Raw genomic sequence first — 27,474 nt, forward strand, 5'->3', positions numbered from 1 at the left:
TTCCGCATTAAAGGCCAGACAAACCTCTGTGCAACGAGCTTGGCTGAAGAATTTGCACCTGGGTGGCTTAATGAGTGCAGACAATTGAAAACCTGCTGACGCAGTTGTGTAGGGACGAAAGGTCTGGGAGTCGGTGTACTGACGTCGCAGTACAGTGGAGTACGACTTCCAGGTAAATTCATCTGTTTTAGGCGAAGAGATGATTCGCCTTTGAGATGCGCGGTGAGCTCAGGATCTGAAGCTTGTAACCTTGCCATCTCTTCTAAATCGACAGGCCTCTGCAGTTCACATACGCGTGATAGAGTATCAGCGACGACGTTGTTTGCACCTGATATGTGCTGTATGTCGGTTGTGAACTGCGAGATGTAGTCGAGATGTCTATACTGACGCGGCGTGCAGTTACTTTTCCTCTCGTGGAAAGCGTAACATAACGGCTTGTGGTCAGTATAGATCGTAAAATGATTAGCCTCTAGCATGTGTCGGAAGTACCTTATGCTCTCGTAGATGGCAAGGAGCTCTCGATCGTATGGAGAATACTTCACCTGTGACGGGCTCAACTTGCGCGAGAAAAATGCGAGCGGCTGCCAATCATCATCCTTAAGCTGCTGTAGGACTCCACCTATCGCTGTATCTGAAGCGTCAGTGACGAGTCCTAATTTAGCTTCACTGGCAGGATGAGCAAGGAGTGCAGCTTCGCAGAGGCTTTTCTTGCAGTCTTGGAATGACTGCAGCGAATTTCCTTCTATGACCACGGGATGAGAACCTTTGACGGAACCTACAAGCAAAGCGTTTAAAGGTGCTTGTATTTGGGCAGCATTAGGCAAGAAACGTCGATAAAAATTGACCATGCCCAAGAATCTTCGAAGCTCTCGAACAGTTCTTGGGACAGGAAAATCGGCGATGGCTTGCACCTTGCTGTCCAAAGGTTTGGTTCCCTTTTCAGAGATTTCGTAGCCTAGAAATGTTACCTTAGGAGCGCCGAAGACGCACTTGGCTGTGTTTATAAGAACACCATAATCTCTCATACGGGTAAAGAGTTGGCGCAGATGGTCTTCGTGCTCTTGTGCTGATCTGCTGAATATCAGGAAGTCGTCGAGATACGGATAACAGAAATCTAGGCCTCACGTCAATTCATCGACAAATCTCTGAAAGGTTTGACCTGCGTTGCGAAGTCCGAAGGTCATGAAAGGAAATTCGTACAAACCGAAGGGTGTGGTGATTGCCGTCTTCGGGATATCGCCTTCAGAAACAGGAATCTGATTGTACGCCTTAACTAAATCGATGACAGAAAATATAGTACAACCAGACAGACAGTGTGAAAAGTCCTGTATGTGCCTGATTGGATACTTATCTGGTATCGTTCTTGCGTTGAGAAGTCTGTAGTCACCGCATGGACGCCATCCATTGTCCTTCTTCGATGCAAGGTGAAGCGGAGACGACCACGGGCTGTCAGATGGACGGGCTGTTCCGTTAGCTATCATAGCCTCGAATTCCTGCTTTGCTATTTTCAGTTTATCAGGAGCCAAACGCCTAGGGGAACAGGAAACAGGAGGGCCAGGGGTTGTGCGAATGTGGTGTGTAGTGTTGTGTTTGACAATACCTGGAGTACCAGCGGGGCGTGTTAGTTCTGGGTATTGCGCTAAAATTTTATGATAATTACTATCACCACCAGTTACAACCTTAACACTAGAAATGTTACAATTAATTGAATTACATTTACTTGCTGAGCTGCTGACATTGGTTAAGCCATCGATCAGTTGTTTATTACCAACGTCAACAATAATTCGGTAGTGAGAAAGAAAATCTACACCAATAATAGCTTTAGTGACGTCAGCTAGAACAAAACGCCATGGAAATACGCGACGTAAGCCTAAGTTAAGGTTTAATTGAATGTAACCGTAAGTATCGATGACGGAACCATTGGCAGCACACAGTTGATAGTTAGTCTTACATCTTTTTTCAGACACAGCAGTTATAGGAAAATCACAAATATCACTACCGGTATCTATTAGATATTCAACATTTAGAGTGGGGTCCGTAATGAAAAGACGACCAGGGGAAATGGGACAGGCGTTAGTCGCCATCACTGAATGTCGTACGCGTTTCGTGTCGTGCGATGCCTTGAAGTCGCATGGCTTAATGCATCTGTTAGCCTTTGTGCCATGTTTGTTATGATACCAGCAGATAGGATAACGCCGGTAATTAGAGTGGGACCGTCGAGAAGAAACACGTTGACGACGATGGGGAGAGGGATCTCTGCGCACACGGGGACCGGGTCGGGAACTGTTTACTTGGGCGGATAGCGCGCTCGCCTGGCGCGTCAGCTCCACCACCTGGCGTGCCAAGTCGTCCATTGCTGAAGATGATGGTGAAGAAGTCGCCGCATCGTGAGGAGTGGGAGCCGCGATGTCATACACGCGGTCAGCCAGCTCAGCCAGGGCGTCCAGGGACAGCGTAGGTTGTGACGCAACGATAGGCTGTAATCCAGCAGGTAGTCGGCTGGTCCAGATCGTTTTCAAAAAATCTTCTGGAATTTCGGGACCAGCTAGATGCTGCAAATGCCGCAGAAATTGAGACGGCTTGCGTAGTCCCAGCTGCTCGTGCATCAACAGCTGTTTCACTTTGTTTTCTCTGGACACGGATAGTCTTTTTATTAATTCCAATTTTAATTTCATATAATCAGCAGGGTCGGTAATGATGTCTTCGACCTCGACCGCATACTGTCGATCTAATGTTGCCAATATGTGATAAAATTTGGTAGCATTGTCAGTAATGTTCATAATAGCAAATTGTCCTTCAACTTGTGCAAACCATATTGCAGGCTTTTCAGGCCAAAAAGGTGGGATCCGTAAATTAACAGATGGTTGCTGGGCGGGCGACACGTGCAACGGTCGTTCCGCCATTTTGACGCACCTTCGCGCTTGAGTATTAACTCGATCAGCGTTGTCGGAATCGCTTGCACTGGACATAGTTCGTATATATATATATAGTGTTCAGAGGGGTCACCAATTTGTGGGGTGCGTGTAAATGACTATGTAGGCACAGTACCTTTTGAGTTTTGGGTTATGCACTAATTATACACACACTCACAATTTGTTTATCGTTTATTAACTCCACAGTCTACACAGAAGGAGAGAGGATTCTGTATTATAACTACTATACACGTGAAACAACACTTTGAACATTAAAGGACACCAAATTAAAGAAACTGACAATGAGCGTATTCAATAGCTAAGATCGAACTAGTTAATTTTAAATTGTTAAGAAACTTGAATGCAAAGTATTACGATCTACCCGCTGGATCCGTGATAATTTAGTCGCGGCACGCATACTACGCAAATACCGCGACTATGCTATAGAATAATAAATATTATAATTATTTTGTATAAGTGTAATGTATGTCTGTATTTCTTGTGTTTTTGTGTAATGAATGTTTGTGTTATAATTAAATACGAATATAAATATGAAATAAAATATTTAAATACTTGTTGTGTGTAATATATACGTATGATAAAATACATACACTAAAATATTGTGTGTTAGCCACAGTTATCATGGACCGTGTGAAACAATCAACCACCAAACACCATGCATGGTTGACAGCGAGTGTACCAAAAGGTATCCACGAAAATTGATACACAGCATCAGCAGCAGCAGAGACCATCACAGGCAACGATGGTTACCCACTGTATCAGCATCGATCGCCCAATGATAATGGTATAATTACCACAACTAAAGTGAAACGAAACGTTGGCGTGGTCGATAACAGTTTAATAATGAAAAGAGTTAATCCATGCTGCACAACTTATTAAAATTCAATCATTTTTCTCGGAGACGTGTTTGAAGTAATAAAATAAAATACTATTACCTATAAACCCATACAAATATTTATTTTGTATCATTGTATTACGTTCATCAAAGCCTTAATTAGTTCAGCTAAAAGGTAACACAACATTCATTGACAGGGCGGTACAAAGTTCGCCGGGACAGCTAGTATTTGATAATAAAACACTTCCATCAAAGCCCAGCACTTCCTCTCATAACTTTTATCTAATATATAAAAATCAATGCCACTTTTCGTTGTAATTCCATAACTCGAGAACGGCTGAACCGATTTCGATAATTCTTTTTTTATTATATTCCTTGGAGTACGAGGATGGTTCTTATGTAGAGAAAACGTAAACATGTACCACGGGCGAAGCCGGGGCGGACCGCTAGTATAATATACAGTATATACTTCAGTTATACGCTATGAAATAAACTCACAATAACTTTCCGAACGCCTGTTGAAAAGATAATGCAATGTCGCTTTCTCGCAACATGTATTATTGATTCCGCGTAGGCGTTGCAATAACCGTCTGTGTAAGTTTATCACTTATATTGAAACCACTCCTTGCGGGCGATGATCATAATATTATGTATCATAACAATTTATTGATAGTACAGATGAGTTATTAGTTTGGACTTTGAGAGGAAAACGGAGAGCTTTATGTAGACAGCAGTTAGCACAAAGTTTACGAAGTGAACCGAGTTTTCCAATAAACAAACGAGTAGTTAGGATAGTATAAAGGTAAATGTATATATTATTGACTTGTTTTCATGTTATACAACCCGACATACAAACATTTTACTTATTCGTAAAAATAAAATATTAACTCACAGTATGGTATCGAATATGCGTCCCTCCAGACCGCACTCCCTCGTTCAGCTGAATGGAACTGACGCTGCCTGAATCTTCATCCATAAACCCCGTCTTCTTGTACCGCGCCATCTGAAATATATGCTAAATTAGTATGTAGTCTCTTTATAAGATTTTTATGTGAAACTGTACTTAGTAGTTCTTCGACACCGTTCTCTCAATAAATGTATTGGATAGATTTGAGAGAAGATGAACATAAATACAAGAGATATTACAATTCATCAAAACATTATCCACATCACTAGACCGCTGATGAGGGAAAAATCGAGAAAATTCCGACAAGTGTAGTACCTACACAGTACACGTGTACACACAGGATCAAAAGATAATCTCTCTTTTCATAAAATTTCATACAGATAGCATATTACTTTGTTTTGCTGCTTTTGAAACAAAGAGTAACAAACAGAATCTATATATTAAATACGAGAAATTGATACACTACCCGCTACACCAACTGGGACACGAAGACTATTTTAAAAAGTTATACAGTAAAGTCGAAATTATAATGTTTACAATTTACATTTGTAATCTCGTAAATATATACAGCGAGAAAACATAAACTCATTTCAAAATGACTTCAAGATATTTTTTTACAACATTGATGTAATATTTTATAAACATCAGTCGTAATTCTTGACATGTACCGGGCCTTTAAACGCGCAGAAAATAAACTAAATTCTGTATCCTACGATAACGACTTAGTATTTGCGAAATACTGCATATAGGTACCTACGTTGCGAATATACGCAAAGGTTTGAATCCCTTCTCGATAACTTTATTTCCAACAAAACATTTCAAAATTCAAAGTGAAGTACCTATCCTATAAAATACCCATATGTTATTTTGTTCGTAGCAATGTAGCAATCCAAAAGCAAATAGGTAACCAAAGAATTAATATTCAAATATTATGATGTAACTCTCAAACATTTTTGGTACAAAAGGCAATCAAATAATAATTGTTTAATACAGTATAATAAAACGAAAGTTATTGTTATCAATAAAATTGAGAGCTATAAAGTAGCTTATACGAAACACTAAAAAGCTTATAAGCTATAAATCCCATTTGGTACCAATCGAAGTTTACACCTTCATCTGCGCACGCGCGGATTCGCAATCAGGGCTGCAAGCTTTCGGAAAAATATGTGAAGACAATTATTATAAATTTTAATATTATGGAAGTGAAATAGCCATATTTTCGTTATGATGTTCCAGTTTAAAATACGGCTGGCTTTTCTTTGTGTATTTTATGCCACTACTCTAGTCACTATACTCACTTCTTACTTACAGTTTTTATAAATATTATCACCAGAACCATCCTTTCGTCTAAACTTACATAAAACTGACATTATATTATAATTCTAAAAGAAAGACTCATTGTTAAGGTATATTTGCTGGGTTTGATGGAATTATTTTTATAATGATTATGCAGAATATTTACCGTCGGCAGCCCTAATTGCTATAAGCGTGTGTGTTTTTATTACGTGATTTTTCGGTAGAGTGATTGGTATATTTAATCTAATCGCAGATGATTTAGGGATACCACGAATAGTTCAACTATTTTAATCTTCTGCCTCCCGCGAGGAATACATTCCTAACATATTGAGATTGCTACGCACACTATTTCAGGCGATATTTTGTCGATAAGAAAGAGAAGAAGTTTTATAAATCTTTATATAAAAATGCAGGTTATACACATTATTCTGTTAGATATAAAACTAATACATATTTAACCACAGTATATTTATGGCTACCAGTTACATAATATTATATTATTTTCATCATGTTTATAAACTAATAAATACATGAATGTTTACAATTTATCGGTAAAATAGATACTTCATAATTATTACAGTAGGTATACAGTGTTTAAGCTCTATATTTTATGTATCGTACAGCGTACTAAGAAAGAAGTTTAAGGGAGGAGTAAACAACATCGATCCAATCAAGTTCATCGTCGAGAAATAATCCCGATGCGATGGTCCGAGTGGAGTAGATATAAAATTTAACAGAATGTTATTTATTCTTTCAGATATTTGAGATGTGACATTAAAATTGTAAAAGAACATGGTGGATTTTGGCGCCCAATGGCTTTAATTTTTTTTAACCGACTTCAAAAAAAGGAGGAGGTTATCAATTCGGCCGGTAGGTTTTTTTTTTTATGTATGTACACCGATTACTCCGAGGTTTCTGAACCGATTTACGTGATTCTTTTTTTGTTCGATGCGGGATGGTGTCGAATTGGTCCCATTAAAATTTTATTCGGATAGGCCCAGTAGTTTTTATTTTATGAGCATTTTTGTCTGTAGGTATTTGTAAATTTTGCAAGTGCAAGTTTGAAGTCGGTTGTTTTTAACGCAGTTATCACTTGTTCCAGACTTATTGTATTATTAAATCAATGCGATCTGACTGCGAATTTTAATGTAAATATTTTTTTTTAATATTGTAACCTTTTCTTTTGAATTAAAAGTAAAAATTTCACCTAGTTCTAATGTGACGAAACTTTATCCTGCTATGTACATTGTACAATACAAAGTATACCAAACGAACACAAACATCCACCCTAAGACCATAACCCCCTTACCACAGTCGAGTAATAATCCCAACCTTGAAACTCTTGTAACTCACCCATATAATATACGGGAATCAAATTTCCCACACTCCATTACTCTTTACTTGAACCGTGGATGGATTTACGAGCAATTTATGGAGCAATGGAAAAACACAGGGTAAAAGCTTCGTATTTCCTCCGGTATTGATTTAAAGGAAACTAGAGCGGATATTATTCTTCTCTCGTATCTCATCTGATAGATAGCTATCTACAGCTATGTGTCTAGACGTACTTTTTAGAATGCTGAAGTTTATATGATAAGATATAGATAAGCATCTACATAATTATAGATAGTTCTTTAATTATAGATAAATTATAACATCTATCCACACATATCCACATCTAGCCACGGGGGTGAAACCGCGCGGAGCAGCTAGTTATAAATATGAAGCTGAAGTTTGTGATACAACAATCTTTCATACTGCTAGCAATTTTTCATTAAAATTGACTAAGCTTTTTCAACTTTATTATTCGTGAATTTATTTTATGAACCGTAAAAAGAAGATTCTCTTGTATACTTAAGTTATTCTTTTTGTATGTAATTGACGTTGCAGTTTCAGACTACAGCAATTGTGAAAATTATCACGCTCGTTGCTGCGAACAAAATCAATAAATTAATAAATGTCGCCCTTGTAACTTGTGAAAATGAAATTATAAATGACATCTTGTATAAAATTACTTACACTTGTTTCTGCAAAAGCTTTTTTTTGTAAAAAGCTAAGTTTGTTACTACTGTATTAATTTCCAAGTCTTGTTTTTAGTTTGACAAAATTGGTTTTTCTTTCCTATAAAATGACCAATTTTCTTAGTGATTTTATAAACTTTCTTCACGTTGGATACAATCGATACAATGCTTGCTGAATTGTTTCTAATCACTAGTGAAATGTGTGCATCTGAAATCTGAATAAGTATACCAAGTAGGTATCTATTTTAATTGATAAATAGAGATATGTAATTATTTTTTTTGAAATAACTAAGTACGTCATTGAGTTGCACGTAATGTATGCAACAATACACATGGTAATATAATTTATTCAGAACAGAATAGTGTGTAATTTACGTGACCTCGTAGACTCGTATGAATTAATGAATACGTCCGCCTCATAATTTGAAAACTTTACACGAATTGTAGTTATAAAGTTACAAAAACACGAGAGCTTTTACTGTAATAATTAATCCTGTTTATTCTGAAATAATAAAATAACATTTTTACAGTGTTACTGTCGCAGATAACATTTTAATGTCTGTTAAATATCATCTAATTTAATAATATTTTATCGTACTTTGTTCTTTACGCGACTGCTGGAGTATGTTAGTCATGGGTTTGTAAATTAAATTGTATATAGCCTACACTCTATCGTTTGGTGGCAAGTTCGTCAGGAAGGTTCACAATTTTATTATATGAATAGCATAGCCCATGCTTTACATTTCTCTTTCTGTTTTGAACAAAAAATCTCCTTCAAAGTTCAACATCGGAAAAGCAGTTGAACCAGCTCGTCTTTTAAATGAAATTTCCTTTACTGTAAACGGTTTCCAAGCGAAAAATATATAGCTAAATATCCCCCGCTGAGTTACCTTGAGCTTTACAAGGTCAGATAAGATTGTAAGGGGATTAGGCACGTTCGTTGTAACTTGTAAATATTAACTTTTGTCTGTACACAATTTAATTTATTACGAAGCAAGGTTTTAGTTTATTGCTACCCGACTACGCAAGGAGAGTTGATGTTAGCGATGCGATGGTAAGCGAGCTGAATTTGAAATGTTGGATTTTGTGGGAAATTGGGTGTAAATTAAAAAAGATTGATTTTTGACAAGCCACTACGTTTTTACGTACTATGGAATGCAGTCCGATGGACTTAAGAAAATTTAGCTTTCAATAAAATGCCCTCGTCTACTTATGTTACGTTTTTCAGCGAAATATCGATTGTAATGACACAAATATATTCGAAGACGAGTCGAATGTGTATTCTAAATATAAGTAATAAGTTATAAGCCCATAGGTAAGTCATATCTAGGTACCTACATGAAAAAACTGAAAAATATTTATTAAGGAGTTTTGCTCGCTATAATCTAAAGTGGGCAGAAACAGAAACTCACAAAGTTAATAATATAAATAAGGCTTACTATTCGTGATATGATGTACGTGATATGATACCTATGGATACTTAACTTTATCTTAAATGAAATCATTCAACAAATAAACAGATAGGGGACACAAGAATCTTATCTCTTCATATCTGATATTAACAAAGAGCTTATGGAAAAAGCTATATTTGAAAGTAACCGCAAACAGTTGAAGTGTTTATTTTATTTATTTGTTTATCAATTAAACTAAGCAACGGATTAAACTTGCATGTTATACGTATTTAGAATAATTTACCTACACTTAAATAAAGTGTCCCTAGGGTACCTACTTATATTAAATATTTATTCATTTTTGAGTTTTAACAAAAGACATAGAAGACAATTGGTTGAGATATTACCAAGATACCTATTACCAAAGTTTTTGACAGAATTGGAAAAGATCCACTTGGGAGCTTTCATAAAAAACATCGTCTAATCCCTTTGTGATTAAAATGTGACCAAGAATTACAGTCTTGAATAAAACGACGCAAGGCAAACACTTGGGAATCGATTGAGTGTTGTATTGTCGCTTAAACAATATAATATATGTAGGTATGGAAAACAATACTTTTTTAAAGCTTTTTAGTTATATACCTAGTACATAATACATAGGTATTCCTACGTATTATTTTCTTTAATTTATTTATAAGACACGTTTTCTCATTTGGACTTTGGATTTTAATATTCTCAAATAATATCTGTCAGTGATGTAGAAAACAATTTACATTTTGCTAAGAGACTACTTTTAGATATTATGAAGTACCTACGTTCTTTATTAACGTAGGTATAAAATTATAAGTTCAAAGTCCAATACTGTAAAGCTACGTACATATTAGTGTAATAATTACGTATGCATTCATTGTAGTTTTTCTTACAATAGAACGAAGGCCAATGACAACATTTCATTTTTTATAAGGCCATAAAAGAAAAATACCGTTTCTTTATTTTGCTCTTGCGATTACAGAAAAAAAATTATTTCATTTTTTTATCGCATATTTTAAGAGAAATTAAATAAAAACGATAAATGTGATGATGACGTCATACATACGGAGGAATAAAAATGAGCCTTAGCCTAATTTAAAAAAAGTTAAAAAAAAACTATCACTGACATTTACAGGGTATGGCATGTGTCAAATTTCATAATAATGTCATTTTTGTGAATTAATCATGTCAACAAACTTTTAAATCGTGTTATTGTGTATTGGTTTTTTAATTTAATCTCATTACCGCGATGTTTGTTTGATTGGAGTTGGACAAATTTATTTATATTATACAAATAGTGCCTAACTATAGTGTTCATAATTTTCTTGAAATAAAAGACTTTGTTTACTTACTAAAAGTTGTATTTATTTAACACTTTCCAACGTTTTTGGGATAGTATATTTGCTTCCCAGAAATTTCCAGCACCCCTTAACAAATCCTGCATAAAGTCATCATCATCAGTACTTGTGAATAAGTTTCTTTTGTTTAAAATTTGGATCAGCAAATAACAATTAACAATATTTACAAAACTTGACGAGTCAAAGTGACAAATGTGCCAAAATGTCAACTGTCAAGATTTCTTTTTAATTTAAACTAGTTATGTGGCAAAGGAAAAAATGTATTCCTCCGTATGTATGACGTCATTTGGCGCTTACGACATTTTAGAATGAGATGATTTTAAAACTCAAAAAGATGAATGAAAACTTCGATATTTAGAAAAAGCAAAAAATACGTGTATCATAATTTTTGATCTAGTTTTCATTAAAATAAAAAAATAAGTAGCATAAAATTTTGAAATGTTGTCATAACTAAATTTAAAACCAAACTTTGTCTGTTTGTGCATTTTTTGGTAAAGTGAAATGATATAGCCAATGAGTTAAATATAAAATATTTCATAATATTTGTAGTTATGCATTAAGGATGCCTAATGTTTTAGATACGTTTACGATAAAACATTAAACATTTTTTAACTTTTAATTACTAATTATGTAAGCATTAGCAGCTGATTACAAATTTACCTACAGGTATAAGGCCAGCAACAAATAACATAATGACTAGAGCCCTTTATAATTAATTGTATATAGATACTAGGTAGGTACCTAGTTACCATGCGATATAGGATAATTTATCTTAAAAATACATGAAACTCGTCTGTGAAATAGCCTTGAAATCTCCTCACGTTATCTGATAAGGTTTTCGGACAGCAAAAAAATATTTATTGCCCTCCAAAGTTTTAATTATATAGATACTAGATAAAATAAGTCAATATAGAAAACCTTCATATACCTAAGAGGAAAAATATAGGTATGAATGGTGGTTTAAAAAGAATATGATTAATAGGTATTTATAGTTTATACAAAGGTACATACTGGAATGAGCCCCCCGCTTTGCTTGCCCTATAGTTACCTAGCCTAGTATAAAAAAATATAAAAAATAACAAGGCGATAGGATGGATTTTATTTTACACAAAGATATTTTTTTTTTGCGGGAAGAATCAACAAACAATCATAATCTATCGCGAAAATTGTAAAATTTAAAGACGAGACATGAAATAGTTACCTACATACCTAGGTAGGTATTTAACGAGGCTTAAAAATTAAAATATATAAATGCTTTTAATTTTAAAATTTTAAAATATGAAATTATGGATAACCTAGGTACCTGCTGTAAATGTACCTACCCTTCAATTAATCAGATAAATACAGTAAGTACCTATGTAGGTACATTATATTATAATTCATCAATCCGATTTGAAAATCTTTTGTCTTAAGATAAAATTTACATAATTCAGGATACAGGTACTTTTTAGGATTTAGAAATATTAAAGACAAAGGCACGTCCTGAAATTAGTGCCTTTTGTACACGGTTTTCGTCGAAGTAAAAAAGCTCTAGGACATACCTAGGTACCTAGGTAATTTATGGAATATTTATAATCTGTGTTTATATTATTTCTCGGCGATAAATAAAAGTGGTTACGGGATACCTACCTAAGCGATCTTTATCTATTTATAAGACAATGCTTAAAATATGCTCCAATTTTACGTCTTAAGAAAAATATTTCACCGTTAATCCAGGCTTCAGATGTAACGTAGGCATGGGTGTAAAAACTTATACACACTTGCACTTTCCACTAAAATTGTTGATAGAAAAAAAATCCTTTCTTTTTATAAAATATACATCGTAAAAGGGGCGCGAAATCGACTTCGCCCGACACACGTTTCGATTGAATGTTTTGGTAAAGACCGGGGACGAAACGGTGCGTATGGCGCGCGTACCCTTGTCGCAATAATCGACTTTTTTATTTTTGTTTTTAACGCCCTCTATTATCAGTCATATAAACAATCTTCATTTCTTACGCTGATTCTCTCATTAGGGAAACAGCTACACTGTTGACTAATTAGTTACCTTGATCAAAAAAATATTTTCGTAAATAAATTGAGTATTAAAATTAATTAAATTCACTAAAACATAATTCTTGTTGATTGTTGATGTTCGATATAAATACAATACAAGTTACAAGTCAACGCCATCTATAATTTTCTTTCGGAACTACTTGCAATTTGGACAAGTCGCATTTCTGTTAACCAATCACAGTGAAGGACGTTTTTACGCACGCGTAGTAAAACGAACTAACTTCACTCAATGGTTTTTGAGTTTAATCAACAGTCAACTTCAGTGTATAGATAACCGTTTGTGAGTATTGGCTGTTGGCGGGTATTTGAGCATCTCGAGAAGATTGCGAAAATTTTATCGCTTCTACCGCCTACACTCGTTTTATAAATAAACAATCGTGTTTAGTGAATCTGTGAAATTGAAACAAGAAAAATGACCAACGCACCAGTGAAAAAAGTGCCTATACATTTACAGGTAATTAATGCATGTATTTTTGCTACCTGTTATTTTTGAAATCGAAAAATTTCATAACGTGATCTATTTGGGATAGACAGTTACGAAAACCGCCACTCGCGGCCTATTTTCTAACTAGAATTAGGCCGGCCTGGGTGTTGGCATGCTTTGATATTTGGGTCCAAGTATTAAAATAATATTTTTTGCTTACATTCCCATTCAATTTTTTATTTATGATTGTTTTATTATGCCACACGTTTGGATTGTGATATCGTCTTATCGTTAGTTTTGCAACAAGACTTATCGTGTATTTTTATTTTTTGTCGACTATTTTTGTTATTAGCTCCGTTAACTAGCTACTAGGTAGATAATTAGTTAAGTAAAATTTAAATAAGATATTATGCTTTTTTAACATTATTTCTAAGTACCTAGTTAGGTAAATAAATACTTTTGATTTAGTTTTATTATTATTATATATATATATTTCTATTATGTAGTCGTTTAATTAATTCGATATTACATACCCAGGTAAAGGCAAATTATCATGTTGGTAGGCAATCTAATGCAATAACATTTTTAAAAATAGAACCCTATAATAGCTCTTAGAATTTAATTTTAAAACGAAATCAAATCTTGCAAAAGCAATAGATTTTAGGACATGAAATAAAAACAGGGTTATACAATTTTATCTTCCCATTTTTGTTTCAATTTCATAAGTACGTTGCAAGTAGATAGGTACATACCCAAACATATTAATCCATTAAATAAATTTATTTTTACTAATAAATACATTAAATGGATTCAGTAACAATTATACATAGGTATTAGTAGGTATTATATTAGTGGAGTAGCACGTAGGGTACTAAGAACTGCTGGTCACGGACGAAATCTACCCATACCCGTGGCCCCGTCGTTGATGCGGCTTGACGGAATACAGTGGGGTTTTGGTCGGTAGGAATCCGACATAACCCACGGCCCTATCCCCAGAAGCCGTGGGTATCTATGCAAGATTTCCCCACTTAAAAAAAAAAAAAAAAAAAAGGGTACTAAGAACTACGTTCGATCTTGCTTTAATTGATTAGGGTTGACAAAACCCCAAAATTTCCGCCTTTTAGGGTGTGGTACATAAATTAACTACCTACATTTGAATGAATTTGCGAGTATGAAAGTACGCACTTATTTAAATTTATCAGAATAAATATTTAATAAGGTACCTAGGTAGATAGTCATATAATTTTAAATAGCATTTTTCACGAAACAAACATAAATTAATGTTGTTTATTTTAATGTTATTTTTATGCAAAATCATTTTTTTAGGGTTTTTAGGTATGAAATCATATTAAAGTCTGAAAAGTTCTGTATTTTTTTTTCCAAAAATATAAAATGTTGATTATTAATAATAGTAGTTCATATACATGTTATGTAGACATATAGTGTAGGTGTCATAGGTAGGTATTATGGTACGTGTTTTCTTCTATCGAACTGAGATACTATCAGATACTTTAAACAAAAGGGGAAGCGTGTCCTTTGCCTTGGTTCCGGTGAATGACCCTGTAGAATCGCTAGTCTAGTACGGTCAGCAAAAAAATTTTTACAAAAAAAATTAAGCGCCTTATACATTTTTTTGGAGAAATCAGAAAACATTAACTATTTAATATATAAGTTTACTATTAATTCTGCAAAATTTTCATTTAAATGATACCTTCTTTTCGAAACAAGATTGCTTGAATCATGAATGATTTCGTGTTCTTTACATAATTCTTTTTGGGTATCATTTAAGCTATCACCAATTTAATTAGTTTTGTGTTTCTTAAATAATAGGGTTTGTCCTCAAAATAGTAGATCTGTCACCAAAATGTAGTCACCAAACAATGCAAAATCAGTCCCACAATAAATCACCTAAAATCCTGAGATATAAGGTCTAGTACCAAATAAATGTTTTTGTATGTATTATAATAGGTTTTTCCTCATAAGTATTTAAGCAAACTAATTTAAAGAGATCACCAATAAATCATATTATGTTACTAAAAGTTAAAATAATCAATATTTATTCTTAAAAATAATAACCACTGAATAATCAGCTCTGGTTTAATAGCTGGCTAATGGTTAGCATAATTGTAGATAAAACACTTAATCAATATTTATTGTTAAAAAACAATAATCACTGAATAATCAGCGCTGGTTTGGATTTCGAAGGGCGCCCCCTTTTTCTTTTCTGGCCGATAAGCACATTTTTGCTTCTGGTGGGGCGTTGCTTTAAGCGTAGGTATGGCCTATGGCTAATCCGATAATATGTTTGCACAATATATCAATTTTTAAAGCGCGCCAATTTGTCTCCGCCCCTTTGATCATTTTTTCATTAAAATTATAAATTGTTATATTAAATTGATAACGAATACTATTAATTTATTATCTGAACGAAATAAAATGTTACTACTGTATTGGTGACAAAATATCAAATAAAAAGGAGTCGCAGTCAGGGATCGATAATCGATTTATTTGGTGACAGATCTACCATTCTGAGCACAGAGCTATTATTTAAGTAAAAAAACTGTTATTATAAGAACGAAGTTTATATTCATGTAATGCAATATAATTTTATTGGTTATCGATCTCTTATTTTACACATATCGCACCTTCGGTAGAACAAGGGCACAATTACAGTTTTTGCAATTTTACAGGAGAGCCATTTTAAGATATTTGTAGTACTTAATGTGGTCTAGCTATGATAATAATTTTTTTATGGTTGTTCTGCTTTGTATGACATAAACTATATACTATATTCTTTTAGGTGTATCGTTTACAAATATTAAAAACTGCTAGTTTTTTTTTAATAATATTTTTTTCTTAAGTAGGTGTACATTTGTGCCCTTGTTCCACCAACAAGAAAATTAATTTGTAAATATGGCCATATCTAAAGCTTTAAGTTAATAATTTTGGAATGATAATAACGTGTTTTTTTGTATAAATGTTTTATTTTCTTAAACACTTTAGAAAGCCGCAGTACTTTATCACAAAAATAGAGATCAAAACTTACTAATCAGCCATTACACATCTTCAACAATCTGAAACTATTATGTTTCCTAGCAAAATTCTTTGGAATCGCTTTAAAAATTGGAATAATATTATATTAAGATAACAGAACAAGAAAGAATCATAATTCAATTCATTGACATTAAATAATTCCTCCTTTTTCGTGGCATTTTTTATAAGGCTTATGTATTCTGCCGGAGTGCATATTGATATTGGGCCAGCTTTCTTTGCACGTTTTACATTCCAGAATGGACGGCATCGGCTTTATGCTGGGTCCCCTAATTTATGTATGATCGATTTTATAGGCAATGTGTTCACAGCAAAATAATACATTCCAAAAACAAATTTGAAAAAGAAAAATAATTATTTACGAATAAATATCTTACTAATATTATTATTTATTATGTAAACTCGAAAGTTTTTGAGGATAGATTTGTGGGTGTGAGGGTATGTTTGTTGTATTTTGATTGGCAGTCCTATCGTTTAAATTTCTAAAAAACTAACTTGTTTTTTTGCTCTCTACAGCAATTATCGGAATAAAATGTTACTTTTAAGACCATGGAGTATAACAAATCTTGGACAGACAAGGGCACAATTGTCTGAACGACTTTGTCCTCCCAATTTTTAAATCGTAAACTAGGCATAAGTGTGACAGATATGGCCTTGTCGTTCCAGAAATCAAAAACATTATAGGGCATATTTACATAAACGACGTTAGCGCTCCAAGTGACAGCTAGCTCAGTCCCCGCCGATGGCACAACTAACCAATGAGACTTTGTCTCGCCAAGAGAGAAACAAAATAGCGCCAAAATGACAATGCCACTATTTCAATCTGGCTGTTTTTTGTAGGAATTAAACGAATGTCTTTGTCCCTCCAGTTGAAAGGGCCTTTTTAAAGCATTTCTGCATATTTAAGTCATTTTGGCAATTTATGACAATTATGCCCTTGTTCTACCGAAGGTGCGATATATTAACATTAATTTGATAATTCATACCTGGGAACAATTTTTGTTTATCTGAGAACGAAAATATTTCGTGGTGATAGATCTATTTATTAGGTGATACAACTTGATGACAAATATAAATTTTGGTGATAGAAAATATAGTTCCCATTCTTTTTTCATGGTGGTATCTTTAAGTACTGCATTTTCAATTATTTGCTAGGTATATTGTCATTTATTATTGCGATTCGTAACACACTTTTCATACCTATTATATTATGTATTTTTTTATAAAAGAGCTAACTTGGAGCCTTATTTGCTGACCGTACAAGTAGTGATAGTAGGGTGGTACTTGGCAACAGAACGTGACATGCGCAATGGGGTCCTTCTTATGATAAAGCTGATAATGCAGCATCAGCATTATAGAAAACCTTGTATCGTTTATAGCTTAAGTCACTTAGTTTAAGTACGTACTTAGTATTATTGTGTATTTATAATAGTGAATAATTAATACACATATTCGTATACCTTATTTCAGCGGTACCAAGTTACTAGCTTTCTACCCGCGGCTTTGCACGCTTCGTCTAAAACTTAACAAATTGCACACTAAACCCTCCTCGAGGACCACAGCATCTAATAGAAAAACCGCATCAAAATCCGTTGCGTATTTTTAACGATATAAGTTGCGTAGGTATATACGCATGCAGACAGTTCTTTTAGATCCATAGATCTATATTATGTAGATATAATGATGGGTCATGACGATTGAGCGAAACATTTATTAATTGAATACTTACTTAATTAATTGAAGTACAGTAGGTGCAAGTATTCTTAAATAGTTCAAAAATTGATGTTTCGCTCAATCGTCATGACCCATCATTATATCTACATAATATAAGATTTTGTTACATGTAAAAATGTTGTAAATTCTATAAAGTTTTTTTTTTATTATTTTAGTTAAAAATGTGTCTATTCTTGTAATAAAAACCAAATAAATTTAACGTTCCGCTTTGCTGCGTTGCTTTTGTTATGGTGTTATTAATTTAGGAACTTGGGTTGGTGTGATTTTTGAAGTGGAACTATTTTCGATTTTATCAAAGCTTCTATTCATAAAAACCTTATTTTACAAATTTTTTACAGCTCTAAAATAACGTCTCTAGCAAGGAGTAACGACCTAGAGTTTTTGGGTTTGTTCCCCGATTAATAAAAAATGTCTTCTTGTAGAAGACCTCATTAGAAGTTCATTCGTAGATAACTATTTTTGCTACTAAATAATAATTTTTGAATTTTTAACAAACACGGATCTATATTTAAATTATAAATGGGCCTAACTGTTTTTGTATATATTTTTAACAAGAATTATTGATAGATTAAAAATTCATAGTTTATACGTGAAGTGTATAAATGTATCAAAATATCAGACATCAACAAAAACCTTCGTGTTTGCAGGTTCATTAATGCGGGCTATTATTCTTAAATGTATACTGATTGTTAGCCTATTAACTCAATACATAATATTATGAAATCCAATATGAAAGTCCAATTCAAAATTTTTGCACGTCATAGATCGTTTTAATTGCCTCCACAACACAAACTAAAATGAACTATAAATTTTTACCTGTCGAAGAAAACTTATTAAGAAAACACATGCAAAGTCACGGAACAAGATATATTATTGGGGCCGATTCCTGCAGTTCTATTCTCGGTTTAACAAAGGGTGATAAAAAATGATTTATGGACGGAACCGGGGTGCTTAACTAAGCTTCTAGAGAAGCGGCCTAATGAGATATAATTAAGTTTATGAGTTACTTGAAAAGTAACTATGTATGGTGTTTATTACCTTACATTTGTGAAAATATTTCCGTCGAAGAAAACTTTTTCCATATACCGTCGTATAGCTACTTATCTAATTATTTGATTGTTTTTATGTAAAACGTATAAAAACTTAAAAAATGCTTATGAATATAAAGCAGATTTTTCTACGATATAATAATTATTATTTTTCGTTAAACCAATCAACAATAATTTAAAATTAATTAATTTCTAATATTTCTTTAAAGTTTAAACATTTTACCACCTCTTGCCTTTTCAGATTCAGTAAGCTCTATGTAATCGATAAACAAACACACAAACTTCCACGTATCTATAATAGCGGATATATTTTAACCTATAAATAGTTAATACCTTGTTGTGTATAAATATCCTAATACTTTCTCCGGAATCGATTGATGGTTAATGGAATTAGATTAAGTGTGGTGAGAACTGACGTCTTTATGAGGTACTTCATATGGATGTAATAAGGAAATCTTAAGTAATCTCATGTAATAATAATACAACATACTTTAATAAGAAACGTAAATACAGTAAATACAAAAGGTTGAGAAGGAAAAATATATTGTGTACAAAAAAAAAACTTTATCTCTAATCTACGGTTTATATTTTTTATTTGTTATGTTCCACGTGGATATTTTTACAAATACATTATTTTAATTTAATTAAATGGAAGATACAAATCGTCAGTTTTCTAATTGTTATTAAATGAGATTTATTTGTTGAAGATTAATATTAATTACTAGCGGTTCGCCCCGGCTTCGCCCGTGGTACATACATATTTACGTTTTATCTACATAAGAACCATCCTCGTACTTCAAGGAATATAATAAAAAAAGAATTATCGAAATCGGTTCAGCCGTTCACGAGTTATGCGCTTACCAACACATTTTGCGATTCGTTTTTATATATAAGATTTATCGATTTATTATTAATGAATTCTTAAATTGTCTACCTCCAAACAGGATATACATCTATAAGTTTGTCTCTAAACAAAATCGGGAAGATAAATTTAATTTATACACCTTTTCTTCCTGATTTCCTACCACTAGTAGAAAACTTCTTCCGACTTGTTACAACAATGACACACCGGGTTTTCAGAACATAATGCGTACATATGCATATGTATGCACTTCTATATGTACAATATTGCGGTTTTTGCTTTCACTCACGCAAAAGGGTTTTAATTTAACCGTCACGAGATATGTGCGGTTTATATTGAGTTGTCGGTATTTTATGGACATTCCAATACTAGATATTAAAGACTGCTATCATTTTATTGTATTGATAGAAAATAATGTGAAATCTATACTTAGATGATTCGCGTAATCGCACGATTCGAATACAAAATTTATAAAGAGAGTTATCGTTATAGTTTATCAATGTAATAAAGTTGTGATTTAGGGTAGTTCATACCAGTAAATATTAATTTTAGGGTTCCGTACCCAAAGGGTTTCGACTCGCACTTGCCCAGTTTTTTCTATCTACACGTAATATTATAAAGCTGAAGAGTTTGTTTGTTTGAACGCACTAATCTCGGGAACTACTGATTTGAAAAATTCTTTCGGTGTTAGATAGCCCATTTATCGAGGAAGGTTATAGGCTATATATATTTCATCACGCTACGGGCAACAGGAGTGGAGCCACGGGGGTGAAACCGCACGGAGCAGCTAGTACTAAATATGTATACAAGCTACTCGACCTAAAGAAAAGTGTTTCAATACGTTTACATAATATGACGTAATAAGTATCAATATCGAGTTTGTTGTCTCATTACAATAAAGATATAAAATATAATAAAACATCTCTGGATAAACCGGCGATAAGGTTAAGTAGCTGATAAGATGATATTTGTTTGTCTCCAACTTGAGTATTGCAAACTTAATATTACAATGTTACTGTTATATCTTTTCTTCCCTTCTTCCCGTTGCTTTGCTTTTATTGAGTCGATATTTATTTTAATTTTTTTATGTACAATGGTTAATGTTATCTTCCCGTTTATGTGACGTTTTGCAAGTTCGATGTCGATTACTATTTTCTGTAGGTATATTAAAAAGAATAAATGCAATTTGATTGAGATTTAACTTATTCAAACACAAAAGAAATAGATGATAAAAAAATAAAACTGTCGGAAATACAAATCTCACAGAAACCTGACTGCCTGATTATACTCAAGATATTTGTTTATCTAAAGATGATTCTCATCTCTAATCTAAAACTTTAAATAATTTTGGAAATATGCGAACATAACCTTTACATTATCTAGAATCAATTTAATTGCCAAAAATTCGATAATCATTAATTAATATTCATAATATTATATTTTCTTAATGTGATATTATTGAATATTTGGAATCTATAATTCACATCGCATGACTATCTAAAATACGCGATTAACAAATATAACAGGAAAATTGAGACATAATAGGTATATTTGGATCAAAAGTAGATTAAATTAATTAATGATTTTTTTTGTAACTTATACACATTTAATATGATTAATATGCCTGTCTAATTAACAAATTATGTACCAAAATAGATCAAAATGTAAAAAAGATAAATCTTAGGTTTATAATGTCACTAAAACGATGGTAAAATTGTAAAAAAAATCAAGCGATTTTTTTTATTTTACCTCTGATATGTTAAAACATTAAGGGAGGTAAAAGTAAAAATAGTACCAATCAGATATTATTATGACCTACCTAATTAAGAGAAAATTACAACCACATCATAACGTAAAAAATAATAATATATACCAAAACCTGCACCAATGAACAGAATTTATCATCTATTTACATTAGTTTAACCTTAATCACTTCAATTAACGCTAAAAGCTACTGGGAAGATAATCATGAGTGACACGATAAAATTTAACGTAAGTACATAATAAAAACCTACGAGTATATATTGTGTAATTAATTGTTAAAACAAACGACGGTCTGTTAACACACTCATTTTGTTACATCTATTGTTGTTAGGAATTTGGTAGGCTAGCTGTGCCGCGCGGTTTCACCCGCGCAAAACAAGCGTATTTTTCCATTGATTATGTGTTATTTTATTACAATAAGCTTCATCACTGCCAAGTATCATCAAAATCCGTAGTTTTCGCGTGAAAGAATGACAAACATACATAGGCGCATATTATAGACATTCTTAGAAACTTTCGCAAAGTTGTATATATTGGTTTTGTAGGATAAGAATCATTTGCAGATGGACGATGGTATTATTTTACAATCCTAGAGTAACAAACTAGTGTATATATTAGTCATCTTAAAATCTTCTCGACCTATCTTCGAAGCCTCTCAGTTATATTTTAAAGTGCGCTCAAAATTCAAGAGTACTTCTTATCAAATTGAATGATGTTCATCAGTTAGCACTATGGAATAAGTGCTATAAAGTACCTACTCCAGACAACTTTATAAATATTTTTTCTGTGACGACAATGTGTAACTTTGTACTTAGAAGATCTACTTTTCATTTACTTCTTAGGTACTAGTTTGCAAATTATTTTTCTGTGACAACAACAAACTCACTATAACCCAATTTTTGTTGAATCAATAGTTGATAACATTACACGATTTCCTAACTAAATAAAATAATAGAATTAAAATAAATCTCTGCATACGAAACCCAGAAGGCAGAAACGTTAACTGCAGTCGTAATCTTGTTTATACAAAACGCACTTTACGCGTAACCCAATTTTACGCATGCGTAACCATGGCAACTAAGAACCGTAACAACATGAGACAAAACTTATCTTATTTGCTTTTGATTTCGAGTTTTTAGTGATAATAATATACTACTACAGTATTGAGAAAGAACAATGCTAGATAATTTTGGAAACAGATCTTTTATTGTTTGCGTAAATGTACATAATAAATTTTTAGCTTGTTCGCATTGACTGTATTACTTGCGTGGTATCTGGGTACAATAGTACGGATAGAATATAGAATGTTATCTGTGCGTTTTTTAATGGAAAATGTAAAGTTTGGTTTTGACGTTTTATTTTAATAGCAAATAGCCATAGCTAATAAAATTAACTGCATTCGATAGACGCCTTTGATGTTTTCGCTGTTATAAAAACCGAAAATACACATTTGTGATGAAATAGGTTCCGACCTAATTATTAGAATTTGTACTTTTGCGTCTAAAATTTACATCGATAAAATTCATTGACTGTTTTGCAACATGCAAAAAAAAAAATAGTCGACCGCTTGTTTGCAAATAACTACCTTTAAATAAAAGTTTTAAGTGCTAACGTCTGCAAGGGGACCGCATGATATAATCGTTAGGGGGTGAGTCATAGGGGTGAATACTGAATATTAACTGACTTAGAAATGTGCTGTAAAGTGTTGGAATAAATCCAACTGATTGTTAAGGGGATACGCTTTAACCAAAGCGGATTACTGATAGTTATTTAATATTTCGTGAAATAAATCCAGCCGATTGTTAACGCTTTAACTTAAGCGTATTAAGGATATGATTATTTTGATAGTGATAGATAGCGGTTTTACTGTAGTTTTTATATTGTACGACCGTACCGTGGCTCAAGAACTCACGACACTGCTGAAGATCTTCATACGAACAAATACATAGATACATACTTTACGAGACTATAAAATACTAACATTCATTTTCATGCGTTGTTTGTAATCGTATGTAATCGTTGATTTTAAGGTTTTTGAAATGTTAAAAAATAAAATCAAATCACGTACAAACAGTTTATTTCATGTTTAAAAATAAGAATGAAGTCATTCTCGCCAAACACAAGAAAATTAACATGACATTAATTAAATGTATGCAAAAACGTTAATCAAAATAAAAATAGGCCAAAACGCTTTATACCTATTCGATACATAGTCATAAGCGTAGCAAATAATCAATTATTATCAATGACTTATAAATATGCATTTAGGTATGCACTCACATGAAGTAAAACTATATTTTTGCTTCTATTGTTGTAGTTTTAATTTTAATTCTTTACTTATAAGGAAACAAAAGTGTCAACGTCCTTTACAAACTAATTTAAAAAAAACGGTAAAATGTTTTTTTTTGTTTGTTTAATGGACTACTTACACGTGCTGATCGTTCTTTAACAAAAGATTACTAACTGACTGACTCATTAGGAGGAGTTTATTGTAATGAATAAACCATCGAGATATATGTAGTACGAAGTACATATTATCTCTATGGAATAAACTTAAAAAGAAAAAAAGTACGTACCTATCTAACCATTTCTGAAAAATTTTCACTATTAGCACAGAATACATATTATATATATATTATATTATATTATATATAGTATATTATATATAATAGTAGCTAAACGCTACTATTAGTTAGCCACATTATTGCTTTGTGATTAATGTTATGAGGTATGTCTTATGAAAATCCTTTAACAGTATAAGCTACATTAGTGCTTAGATTATAAGTTGTAATACTTATGTTTTTGCCCCACATTAACTCAAAATCTATACTAATAATATTATAAAGCTGAATAGTTTGTTTGAACGCGCTAATCTCGGGAACTACTGGTCCGATTTGAAAAAACATCTTTCTGTGCTAGATAGCTCATTTATCGTGGAAGGCTACGTATCATCACGCTACGACCAATAGGAGTGGAGCCACGGGGGTGAAACCGCGCGGAGCAGCTAGAAGTAGATAAAACAGCAACATATAAACAAAATCACGTTGATCAAATTTAGTTATCAATCCCAAAAGTCGAGTCCTTACAAATGAATTCCAATTGTCTGGATAACAAAAAAATAAACCTTGGATCATCAAAAGATTGTATTGTGAATTGTGATACATAACAATTGGTTTGGTCATGTGCGTCAGTTTGCTGACCATATGTGACCATAATACTATGTAGTTACGACTTACGACCTTGAAAGAACACTTAGATTTTTAGTACTTCCATGTTGGAGTGAAGTACGCCAGAAGTTTTTATGTTTGTGTGGCTCGATTTTAGTGTAAACGGCTTGCTCGATTTTATTAAATGTGTTGTTGGTTTTATCATAATATATTGCTAGAGTATACTCTATATTTTTAATGTGAAACTAATTTAGAATTTTTAATAGACTAGGTACGATTTTTGTCTCACAGTGAACTTGATGATAATGAGCTTTAAATTGTTTGTTTAAATGAATCACACAAATTATAATGATGATTTTTATATGTTGTTAATCCGTTATTAACCCTATTTACCTACTATACACATCAGTTAGGTACACTTTACACATCAGCTGATAGATGAAACTTTTTACGGAAGACACCAATTATTGTGACTAATAGGCTTCACTTGTCTTTTATCACGGGCCTCCAAATTATGTTTAGTTACATTTTTAACTTCAAAGTTCCTGACAAACTATGATCGGAGTTAATGGTTATTTATAAGCTTACAACGACATCTGTTATCGAACCCGAGAAACATTTATAGATTTACTAGCTTTCCACCCGCAGCTTCGCCCGCGCAGTCAAAGAAGAACCCGCATAGTTCCCGTTCCCGTGGGATTTCCGGGATAAAACCTATCCTATTTCCCGGGGTAAAAAGTAGCCTATGTCCTTTCTCGGGTATCAAAATATCTCTATATAAAATTTCATGCAAATTGGTTCAGTAGTTAAGGCGTGATTGAGTAACAGACAGACAGACAGAGTTACTTTCGCATTTATAATATTAATATGGAATATGGATACATACATAATACATATGTATATAAAATATATGATTTTTTATTCATTTTTTTTTTCTATAACACTTAAAAGCTAAAACACTTTGAAGCCTGACTTAATTTTATCAACTTTCTATATTGTTACTCATAAATGACTTTATTTCCCAGTAAAGCTCAATTTAACAGCTGTGGTGATTAGTACATCTGGTAAATTACGCTAAACGATGCTTTAAAATTAGCGCAATTGACTATATAGGTACGTACATACTACATAGTCTTCATTCGGGACTCGGGTCGACCGTCTATGTGATCCTATTTATAGAAAATATATTATGTAGAACTCGGCTAAAAGTTAATTGTATTATTTCAATAGGGATAGACTATAATATCTTCTATTTCTGATAGAAATTAAACGTTCAATTGAGCGTTGGACCACTAAAAATATCAGCTATGAAAAACAACGCCTCATACACAGTATCTATACTAATATTATAAAGCTGAAGAATTTGTTTGTTTGAACGTGGTAATCTCAGGAACTACTGGTCCGAATTGAAAAATTATTTCAGTGTTAGATAGCCCATTTATCGAGGAAGGCTATAAAGCTATATATCATCACGCTAAGACCAAGCAGAGCAGTGCGGGTGAAACCGCGCGGCACAGCTAGTTATTAATATGTAACAATTCGATTAATTTACTGTTGTTTACACATTCAATTCCCACATAGGTACGTATATCTAAAATTATTAGATACTTACCTCAAGATTTTTCGGAACGTCTATGATATTTTGGTTGGTTATAACTTATAAGTTTATAACTTATCATCATCACTACATAGTATAAAACAAAGTCGCTTTCTCTGTCCCTATGTCCCTATGTCCCTTTGTATGCTTAAATCTTTAAAACTACGCAACGGATTTTAATGCGGTTTTTTTAATAGATAGAGTGATTCAAGAGGAAGGTTTGAGTATATTTATAATTTATTAGGTTTTAGACAAGGCGGGCGAAGCCACGGGCGGTAAGCTAGTAAGTTATAATAGAGAAAGGTTCTATTATAATTTTTCCCAAATGAACCTTGAAATAATCCTCATATATAAAAAAAAATATGTGATTTCAGTGAGGAAAATAAAATGAAAGCCCGAAATGAATCTTATTAAAGCTCCAATACTTTCGTGACTTTCGTAATAAGATAACATCAAACAAATATTCGGCAATTTACCATAAAACCGAAATTGTGTGAATTCTCAATAACACTTTCTATGTAAAAATATAGCGGAAACTCAATACGCTTTTAGTAAAACAAACACTGATGGTTGTTCCACATTGGCTCGATTAAATAACAAGTCGGAATTATTTCCGTGTAAATAGAGAGTATTTCGCAATATTAATCTTTTATATAGTGTTTGTGGGGATAATATTTGTTTGAAGTAATCTTTTAAATATAAGAAAGATGCCTTCCATAATGTACCAAGTTAGTCAAAATTGTTTTACGGTTTCTGTAATTAATCATATAAAAGTAGCGTAAATCTGGTTGGGACAATGTATAAAGTACAGATACTGTAGATTATTTTTCCAAATCTTCAATTTTTCAAATCAAAATCATTTGATAATGATTAATTCTATTAAATACTTACTGCTTTCATTAATACGATAAAGTTGTTGCACGAACTTTTATCCACTCTTAACTTTTTTTTAATGAAATCTTTTCCGTACTTATGTAAAGAAAAGATTTACTTTTAACAA

The 27,474-nt window shown here is 32.7% G+C and overlaps 2 protein-coding genes across 3 annotated transcripts in view; one reads left to right on the forward strand and one right to left on the reverse strand.

Annotated features, from left to right (window-relative positions):
* LOC123703503 (endothelin-converting enzyme homolog) overlaps nucleotides 1–12,652 on the reverse strand; it is a 45,971-nt gene extending 33,319 nt beyond the window's left edge. The window contains exons 1-2 of one of the 2 annotated variants that reach the window (XM_045651530.1): nucleotides 12,477–12,652; nucleotides 4,661–4,771 (exon numbers count right to left, since the gene is read on the reverse strand). In XM_045651530.1, the coding sequence (XP_045507486.1) occupies nucleotides 4,661–4,771; nucleotides 12,477–12,509 (144 nt within the window). In that variant the 5' untranslated portion in view covers nucleotides 12,510–12,652. Of the gene's footprint in view, nucleotides 1–4,660; nucleotides 4,772–12,400 lie in introns of both variants that reach the window. The other variant, XM_045651531.1, reaches the window with a different exon arrangement.
* Nucleotides 12,653–13,072: 420 nt separating this feature from the next.
* LOC123703421 (dihydropyrimidinase) overlaps nucleotides 13,073–27,474 on the forward strand; it is a 52,318-nt gene continuing 37,916 nt past the window's right edge. The window contains exon 1 of the mRNA XM_045651404.1: nucleotides 13,073–13,280. Coding sequence (XP_045507360.1) covers nucleotides 13,239–13,280 — 42 coding nt within the window. The 5' untranslated portion in view covers nucleotides 13,073–13,238. The remainder of the gene's footprint in view (nucleotides 13,281–27,474) is intronic.

Source organism: Colias croceus, chromosome 26, assembly GCF_905220415.1.
Source record: "Colias croceus chromosome 26, ilColCroc2.1".
NCBI classification, from domain to species: domain Eukaryota; kingdom Metazoa; phylum Arthropoda; class Insecta; order Lepidoptera; family Pieridae; genus Colias; species Colias croceus.